This window comes from Chaetura pelagica, unplaced genomic scaffold (assembly GCF_000747805.2).
Source record: "Chaetura pelagica isolate M959 unplaced genomic scaffold, ChaPel_1.0 scaffold45, whole genome shotgun sequence".
In the NCBI taxonomy this organism is placed as follows: Eukaryota; Metazoa; Chordata; class Aves; order Apodiformes; family Apodidae; genus Chaetura; species Chaetura pelagica.
In genome coordinates this window covers 2,031,292-2,041,251 of record NW_009953217.1, presented here as the reverse complement: position 1 = coordinate 2,041,251, position 9,960 = coordinate 2,031,292, and the positions used below count along the sequence as shown (strand labels likewise).

The following is a 9,960-nucleotide window of genomic DNA, read 5'->3' as shown; positions in this document are numbered from 1 at the left end:
TCCTGCTGACGTGTGTCTGGGAAGCTTGCGATTCAGTAGCAAAACACTGCTGTCCAGGCTTCTGGCAGAACTGGAGAGGAAATGCTGAACATACATATATCCAGAGTTTGAAAAATTAGAACATAGGCTCATTATGTTAATGAGTGGGAGAGAAAGGAGAAGGCATTTTGCATATCTGATTGTGTCAGCAACACCTTAGACTGTGCCCTATAACTTCTGCTGATGCTGCAATTGTAATTAGGCTCAGTTTACAATTTCCTGCTTGTTTTCTTGTGGTTTGGGAATTAAAATACCTTCACTTTCTACATTACGTTCTGTGACATTGTTGACTTACTTAATTTACTGAAAGGCTGGGAACTAGCAGGCTTAGCTACTTTTGTGATTTGCGGTCTACCTACCTTAGTCTTTTTCTAGAATGATTTCTAACAGGAGGATAAAATAACTCATTACTGCTTGTTAGTTGGCAGTGCTTCTGCTTGAGAACAACTACTTATTGTCATAAGTGTTCTGTTCACTGACAGGTCATGAAAGTCCTCCTGGAAGTCGTTGTCTGATTTCAGAGTTTATACGACCCCTTCAAGTATCTGGAGACAAACCAGAACAACTGTCAGTCAAACCTACATTCCTCTCCAAGTCAAGATCTGGTACCCCAAGATGCAGATTTGATTCAGACGTGAGTCTTTAAATTTGTTGCTGAAAATGTGTGTTATGGGGCCAAGACTTCTCCATGGGAATGATGCAGATCAACCCATCTACTTTTAAGAAGTAAAACCATGAATGTTCTTGTTTTCTAGACAACTTGGGAACATGACCAGTGGGAATTTGACTGGTATTTTCAAAGAAGTCTCAGCTGATAACCTAGTTAGCATAAAAATGTATGTGTGTGAACCTCAGGCTTCTATGAAAACCTCAGTCTTCAGTGATCCACTCGATGTTGTACACAGTTAGAAAACTTTATAGGAGGGTATTATTTTCTACTGTAAGCCTGTTTTATGTGGGCAAACTGCCATGCAGATTTTACCCCTCCCCTTACAATCCTGAATCCCATTCTTAATCTTTACAGAAGTAAATAAATTGAAACTGTGCATATTTTATATCTGATATATATATTCATTACTACTGAACCTGTGAATGTTGGTAGAATCAAAATGTTTTTAAATGGATCACAAACCATGAGTATGCTGTAGGATATTCAACAAAATATTAGACTCAGAATTCCATAGACATACCTAAGGATTATCCACAGCTAAACATATTTGTATATTTGTGCATAGCAACATTGTTGAAAAGTGAGAACATTTGCTGCTTTTTGAAGAGCTTAGCAATGAGACTTAGGGAAGCAGAACTAACAGCAAGGAATGAAAGGAGTGCACATCAAACTTAATTCTCTTTTTCTGTTATTTTTGAGTTATCTTTCTTTAACAATGTCAAGCTCTGTTTTGCAGAATTGTTCATTGTATGCCTTCCAGATTGTAATTATGTGATACATACTTACATTATGAAAGCTCACAGAAATTAAGCTCTGTTCTTTTTTAGAGGTATCCAGACCCAGGGGGAGACTGTTTGAATAAAATCCAAAAATGGACCATAATGCTATGAAGTCTGAAATTAAAAAATGATACTCTGCAAAAGTATATCTGCAACTTCCCTGTTACTAGTAGCAAAGTCTTCTAGAATAAGCATTATTGGGTTAGTTATGTGCTTTGTGACATGCCTGGGAAAAGACATCAGGATGATAACCCTTGAAGATTTGCCTGTGTTCCCAAAGACCACACAGGGGAGAATACCTGGTAGCTGGTGATTACTGTCCTCTTCACTGAGAGTGACAAAATAATGTGTTGTGCTAACCCAGCACTTAAGAGTTAATTTAGATAAAAGTGACTTGACTCCGTGTTTTTTTTCTGTTGCACTTTTGTTCCATAGGGAACAAAGCAGGGACCAGTTTAGGCCTGAAAGCTGAACTTCAATATTAACTCAGTCCAGATTGTAAAATTTCCCTCAGTTTTTTTGACAACTTACTTCATTTGATCCCACTGTTAAACCTAGTATTTCTACCTTAATCTAAGTTCTCTCAAGCTCAGGCAAAAAGTTGTTTATTTTTCCCAAAAGGGCTCTCAGCATACTGTAAAATAACTGGGGGAAAGTGTATTGCCCACTTAAAAAAATCTGCTAGGCTTGAAGCTAAACAGATAGAGTTACTATTGTAGTAATAGTAAATGAGTGCTAAAATAGGTGGAGTCTGTGTTGATTCAGCACCACAATTTAATCTCCATGTTTTGCAGACCAGATTTGTAATGGAATAAATGTAAATGTGTGGCTTTGAAGAACTGAATTAAATATGGTGGTAAATTTAGAGGAAATATTTATTTCAGTTAGTAGAAAAGGTGGAATTCAACTGCTGCTGCTGCTGTGGATTAGATTGGCAAAGGAGTATATTTTATGTGATACTCATTGTTTCCAAGTGTTTGGAAGTTATCACTTGCACCCATTCTAAACTCAGCATCTGTCTTATGTTCTTAGTCACTGGTATCATGTTCCTACTTTTGTTTTCTGCTTAAAATATTAGGGTATCACCCTAGGATGTCTGTGTGATCATATAGCTGGACTGTGTCCATAAACACTAGGCGTATCACGTACAACAGGTCATTTTGGAGTAATGAAGTTTACTGCACTTTGACGAAGACTTCAGTGAAAGCTTAGGAGGGTGAGGTGGTCAATGAGACTGGTATGGTTAAGTTGTGCCTATTTCTTTAATCAACAGCATGAAAGGGTGTGGTCAATAACCCATCTCCTTCAGTCATCTCCACTGACCAAATGGCAAAGCACCAATCTGCTGGGGCTTTGTCAGTTTTGCAGGCCTTTGAGGAAAACCAACATGTGGTCTCAGACAAGTGATCTGAATTTCTAGCAAGATATCAAGGAATTAGCTCAGTTTCTTAGAATCTGAATTGCAGTTGTTTTTTAGCCTAAGCCATTCTAAGTAAAATTAATCAGTTCTCTTCCATGTAAGAATTAAATTTTTCTTCATTATTGTATGTTCACTGTCAGATTTATACCGTTTGTCAGGAAAACAGTGCATTCATTTTTTTGAAACAGTGTTGTCTTTTTTTCCTTACAGATGGATAATGATCAGAATTCCAATACCTCAAAGCAGAGATATTCTGGGAAAGTCCATCTTTGCATTGCCCGTTATAGGTAAAAAACCCAAGTTCATTACATATATAATAGACACCTGTAATATTCAACATCTAGGTTTGCTTCACTTTTATTCATGCACTGAATTATTACCTGGAACTGAAGTTATGAATGTCAGACCTCTTTCCTGTTTGCACTGGCTGCAAAATAATGCCATTTCCTTGTGCTTTAATTGTCAGAGAAAGTTTAACATGGCATGGCTCTTTTACCCACGACTGTATTTCTAGCCCTTAAGGTCTAAATAAGAGGTGAATGTGTACCTCCTACTTTAAAGATAATGTCTCGATCTGTTCTTATAAATTGCTTTTGCATCACTGCAAGGAAAATTAAAAATTCAGAACTTCTTTGCTTTGCATATTAAGATTTCAGACATAAAGTACAGTCATGACCAAAATTTCTGTGACTAACAATTTCTTTCAGTATTAAAATACTTTATAAGAGGCTTTTGCCTAGTAGTAGCTTGTTTTAGCTGTAGCTCACGGTTTTGTCTTTATTGAATTGATCTCTGTTGAAGTTAATAAACTTGTGTAAAAGACTGCCATATAAAATGCATGGAATATGGAGTCTGGAAAAGAGCCTCACAACTGTGTTTGCTTTAATGCGCTTTAAAAACAGAGAGGCTTTGGGCCAGTGTATTCAAAGAGACCCAAGTGAGAAGTATGTGAGTATATTCTACAGAAAAGGTTGTGGTTTTAAGTACAACACTTAAGCTAATAGATTGTTTCATGGCAGCCTGTTGGTGATACAGGTACAGTTCACAAAAACCTGACCTAGGCTGCACTCAGAATGTATGTTTCATCATGGAAGCAAAAAGGTTGAACTTAGGAATTATCTGTGTGTGCAGCTCTACAACTCTACACCTTTTTCTGTTCAGTATTCAGTTGTGTGGGGGTTTTAAGTGAACATAGGTTTTCCATCTGTGCTCCATTGCAGTTACAACCCTTTTGATGGACCAAATGAAAATCCAGAGGCAGAGCTCCCCCTTACGGCAGGAAAGTACCTCTATGTATATGGAGATATGGATGAGGATGGCTTTTATGAAGGTATTTTTTAATTCTGTTAATTCATGCAGATTTAAATCAGTTCATCTGTCAAACACACTCCAAATTCTTCCCTTCATCTCTACCAAATCAGTTGCTAAAATTACCCCTATCATCATTGCGTTAATTAACAGAGTTTCTGCACCAGCAAAGCTGTTCCTTGCAGGCATAGCTAATTATAAGATATTTTATATTGTCAGCTTTTCCTACTGGCAAGATTTAAGTTGACAAGAAAGCTTACTGGCAATTCTGGTTTTTGCCTCACTGAGCCTTTACATTTTCAAACTGTGATTGTTGTTCATGTGCAATTTTCATTTATATCCTTGTCCGCTTGCAAGGCACTGACATGCAAGAGGTGCCTTATAATCAAGGATTTTAATGGCATTTTTCTTTCTCACCAGGGGAACTTCTAGATGGACAAAGAGGACTAGTCCCTTCAAATTTTGTCGATTTTGTTCAAGACAACGAGACCCGGTTATCAAGCACATTAAGCAGTGAACAAGATCAGAATTTTATTAATCATTCAGGTCCTTCGTTGGAAGGAGATGTCTTGGAGATAAGCCCACCAACTCACATAGACTCTAGTGTAATCAGCAATGGCTCTGGGACTCTGGATGTGAACATTGATGAAATTGGAGAAGACATTGTGCCTTATCCTAGAAAAATCACCCTTATTAAACAACTAGCCAAAAGTGTCATTGTGGGCTGGGAGCCACCGGTAGTGCCACCTGGATGGGGAACCATTAGCAGCTACAATGTTCTGGTTGACAAAGAAGTACGGGTGAACGTAGCCTTGGGAAGCAGAACAAAAGCTCTTATAGAAAAGCTTAACATTTCTACCTGCACATACCGAATATCAGTCCAGAGCATTACAAACAAGGGCAACTCAGATGAACTGCAGTGCACTTTGTTAGTTGGAAAGGATGTCATAGTAGCCCCCTCTAATCTTAAAGTGGACAATATAACCCAGATTTCTGCTGAGCTGTCCTGGCTCCCTACAAATAGTAATTACAGTCATGTGATCTTTCTTAATGAGGAAGAATTTGACATTGTCAAGGCTGCTAGCTACAAGTACCATTTTTTTAATTTGAAGCCAAATATGGCCTACAAGGTGAAGGTCATGGCAAAGCCCCATCAGATGCCCTGGCAGCTTCCCCTGGAACAACGAGAGAAAAAGGAAGCCTTTGTGGAATTTTCTACCTTGCCAGCAGGTTTGACATTTTTCTTACTACCCCAAAAACCTCTCCAGTTAAGTTTCTCTGAAAATTCTAGTTAAATTAATCAGATCTTTAGTTTTGTGCTGTAATCCATATCACATTCATGAGCAGACTGGGGTTTATTAAATTGCTTTATGGTATCTAAAATTAATTCCAGTCCTATATTGCACCCTGCTTTGTTCCTGGGTAATGACTGAAGCATTTTTGGGAAATACAGGAGGGAAAGCCTCAGGACAATCAAGTACAAGTGACTCCTAGCAAGTGAAATTTCAATAGCATGTACTGTGCTATGGCTTAATTGACTCCCTGCTGGGATTTGATTTTAGCAAAGGGGCAGGAATTAGTTCTGTTCTCTTCCTTGGCTTGCATGAGTTCTATGTAAGGAGGCATGCAGGATAGTAATGCTGGTTGAGTAGAGAGGGAGTTAAGCTTACAGGTCTACCTCTTTTGATGCAGTTGATTTATAGTTTCAGTAAAAATGTCCTCAGCCATTTACTCTTTTGTCTTGTGTTATTTCAGTGAGATTAGTGGTAATGCTATGGCAGAATCTGCTAGGAGCAAAGGGCGTTTTATACTTTGCATATGTTCTGTGGGAGCTTGGAGATACTGCCTAGATGATGGCTTGAAGTTAGTAGTTATGTTGACTTCTTTGTTATTTGGGAAAGGCCTTATGAATCAGGTTTTCTCAGGCCAAACACTTAACATGCTGTATCTCCCTCTAGTTGCTGAAGTATGCTAAAGCAATGAGCTAGTCTGTTAGGAGCTAAAATACAGCAATTGTTTGGTTTTGGGTGAATGGAAGGAAGTGACTTCTGTAGGAGCAGATTAATGTCATTGTTATAGGCAAAATACTGGACTAGATCAGATGCATTCTTTCATTGTAAGCTGAGGAGCTGGACTGGGAGTGCTGGCTGTCAATAAAACAAGATAGAGGAAATACAGGGGAAAAGATAGGGAAGCTGAAATTAAATCCTAAATTAAAATCTACATCTTGTCCAAGAATAGTGTTAGATCAGTTTGCATGCTTTGGTCTTGCAAGTTAAAAATACATTATAGGCACAAGAGATGGCATAAGAGAAAAAAATTATGTTGTGCCTGTAGTGTCCTGAACATGACCTTGACTTTTATTTCCATGTCCAGCAGAAGATGAAATGCAAGGATGGTTTGCCAGCATATCTGGAGGCTGAGGCTTGTGTGATCTGTTTGGTAGCAATGGTTACACACAGTTAAAATATTTGTAGCTTTTTTGGTAGATGAAGAGAAATTGGTTGTGCTTAGTTCACTGGCAAAAGCAAAATCACAGCAACCAAGGTTTGTATTCTCCCAGCTATTGCCCAGAGATGTCTGCAGCTTAACCCTGCTTCTGAAATGCTTTAGCATGAGACACTTTTCAGGGTCTGACTCTTAAATTAACACGACAGGATGTCTGAAATATTCATGAACCAGTAATCTCTCTGGTACTTTTACTTTGCTTTCTGTCCAAAATAGACCTAATTATAGTTGTGTAATACTGTATTTTAATTAAGGATTTACTTGGTGTGCTATTACACTAACATACTGTAAATGTCTTAAAAGGTTAGCAGGCATATTTTTTTTCCTTCAGTGTAGAGAAAAGACTTTGAGTCCTTTAAACCAGCATGCTGCTGATTGAAAAAGTTGAAATCTCAACTTGCATTTCAAATTGCACCTTAGTATCAGTGTGCTTCTGGCCCAAAATCGTGGCTGGGAATCACCAATAGTCCAGAGGCAGGAACTGAAGGTGATTCTGTGTGTGTAGCATGCATTCAGTGCAGGGATACATACCAAAAAGTCACTTGCTGCCACCTGCAGCAATTTAAGTGCCACCCCTGGGCCTTTTTCTCCCTGCATTTTTCTCTTAACAACTTCAGCATTCAGAGTGAATAGTAGCTTTGCAGCCTGGATGGATAAAAATAGGTCCAGAGTAAGTTGCAAGTACAGACCATCTTCCAAAGAAATACAGCTTAGTTCCCAGCTGTAAGCTGAGGGTCAGTTTGTGGCTCCATGACCTGCAGAGTGTAGGCTGCAGTTTTTACATAATCACTGCAATAAGGATATTTCATCTTCTTAAAAAAAATGCTTTGAGATTTGTAGTTTCCAACTTAAAAGTATATCATCTAAGGCTTAACAGTGACCAATCTTGTCTTTCTTAGGTCCTCCAGCTCCACCTCAAGATGTTACTGTACGGGCTGGTTCCAGCCCAGCAACCATACAGGTGTCCTGGAAACCACCAACTCTGACAGCAACAGGGACCTCCCACGGTGCCAATGTCACAGGCTATGGTGTTTATGCGAGAGGTCAACGGGTGAGTTCTTTTTCCAGCATTACACCATCTACATTAGGTGACTTCCAACTGACAGGTAAAGGCAACAATAAACATGTGACAGCACTTGGATGTGTGCAGGGATTTCTCAGATTTCAGTAGAACCTACTCTTTTGTTTGTGCCTAACTTGTTAATTAGCTTCCTCTCTATAAGCACTTAAGCTTTTGGACAAATGGATTGAAAGGATTAGAGACAACTGATGCTAATTGGAGTGGAGCCCTAATGTGGGCTCTTGCAGCCAACTCTGTGTTGGCAATAATTCACCCCATGTTAAGACTTTGAAGGTTGTACTCTGGTGGAGTTGAGAGGTGGGGAACAGATGTCTTCATGCTAGTAAGTTGCTTGTTTGTATACTCAGGTGGCGGAGGTGATCTTTCCAACAGCAGAGAACACGTTGGTGGAGCTAATGAGACTAAGGAATTTGGAAGCAAAGGAAGTTACAGTTCGAACACTCTCTGCACAAGGGGAATCAATGGACTCTGCTGTTGCTGCCATTCCGTCTGACCTACTGGTGCCTCCAACCCCTCATCCCAGAACTGCTCCCAAATCTAAGCCATTAGCAAGTGCCGGAGCCCCAGAAACCAAAGAAGAACATTTAGGTCCACATTTAAAAATGGATGAGTCATGGGAGCAGACTCGTTCGGCATCTCCTGTTCATGGACATATGCTTGAGCCACCTGCCCCTAATTTTCATGGTTCTCTTCAGGGGAGAAGGTCTCCATCACCCAACCGAATACTCCCTCAACCTCAAGGCACACCCGTCCCAAACACTGTTGCAAAAGCCATGGCAAGAGAAGCTGCACAACGAGTTGCAGAGAGCAACAGGGTAAAGACAAACTTTTTCTTAAGGCTTTTTTGGGGCTGGTTTTATTCATTGTTACACTTTCCATCAAATATTTTTTTTTTCACCATATGCTTTAAGGAGTAGGTAATTGTTCCTTAACCCTAAAGATTTGTAGGTTGAGAAGAAGTGTGCTAATATTCTGTGCCATCTTCCACAAATATGCTTGTAAACATAAAAGAGCATTGATCAGATTTCAATCAGCATAGAAAACCCATAATGTCACTAGAAATGTTGTCTCCAAAAATGCAGACCCTTCCTTTTGAATAAAAAAAATAGTAATCATCAAAGTTTGTGCTTTGTCAGAAGGGAGGCTTGCACCTATGTGAGAAAAGTCAACCAAGTACTGAAGTACTTTTAAAGAGACTAAACCAATAAAGGACAGTAATAAAATGGGTCCAGAAATGGGCAAATAGACAAAAGTCCTGAGCAGACCAACTGTGAGAACTAAATTTTTTTGACAGTTTACAGAATGAGGACAGTCTTATTTCCATAGGGTAGTCTAACTAGCAGTCAGAAAAGAGACATGTTTGTATTCTAAAACTATCTGCTTTTCCAAAATAGCAAATAACAGTTTAGATGTAAGTGAAGCAACAATTTTTTATGCTATCATGGATCCACAGGTAATTTTACAGAATTCCTCTTCAAGAGTCCCCCTTTCTCAGTACTGCACCTTCACAGATGTTTACAAATGCTTCAACATGGCTGGCCCTTGAAAACTTTCCATCACACCTCCTTATGTAGCTGCTAGAAGCATCACTGCCCAAAGGATACTCCCTGTTTTTGAGACCATTATGACCCATGGCTGCAGTAGGGACTCAGATGCTTGCTAGTTAACTTAAAGCCCATATTTGAGGCTCTTGGGGCAGCATAGGTGATGTGTATGCATCTTGACAGCATGCTCTGGTTTTCCTAACCAAGCATACAAAATGTAAATACTCCCAGTGCCCTGGGCAGTTACTTTCTCATCCCAAGCTGCTCATAACTATCCATTACTTGTTTCAAGATCTGATGTCACTTTTTTCATACATTGCCTTGGTTCTTCATCTGGCAGTTGTCAGTTATTCTGTTCAGTCCTTCATCTCCCATTGTATCTCCAAAATAACTCCATTAATTCTGACAGTTCACACATGTCTTAACAACCCCAGTCCCCTGTTTTGGGACAGAATTGAGCCAGTGGGTAGTGATACAGCTTTTGGGAAACTGAATAATTCTGGATGAATAAGGGCTGGTTAAATACATATGCATGCATGTGTACATTTCTTCTCTTTATAAATAATACAAAATGGAATAAATGAATTAGAGGGAGAAAAGGCACTCTTGAG

The 9,960-nt window shown here is 39.2% G+C and overlaps 1 protein-coding gene across 3 annotated transcripts in view; it reads left to right on the top strand.

Moving 5' to 3' along the window:
• RIMBP2 (RIMS binding protein 2) overlaps window positions 1–9,960 on the top strand; it is a 109,724-nt gene that overhangs the window by 77,296 nt on the left and 22,468 nt on the right. For all 3 annotated transcript variants that reach the window (XM_009997630.1, XM_009997632.1, XM_009997631.1), the window contains 6 exons: window positions 522–673; window positions 3,119–3,195; window positions 4,129–4,238; window positions 4,637–5,446; window positions 7,624–7,775; window positions 8,153–8,620. In XM_009997630.1, coding sequence (XP_009995932.1) covers window positions 522–673; window positions 3,119–3,195; window positions 4,129–4,238; window positions 4,637–5,446; window positions 7,624–7,775; window positions 8,153–8,620 — 1,769 coding nt within the window. The remainder of the gene's footprint in view (window positions 1–521; window positions 674–3,118; window positions 3,196–4,128; window positions 4,239–4,636; window positions 5,447–7,623; window positions 7,776–8,152; window positions 8,621–9,960) is intronic.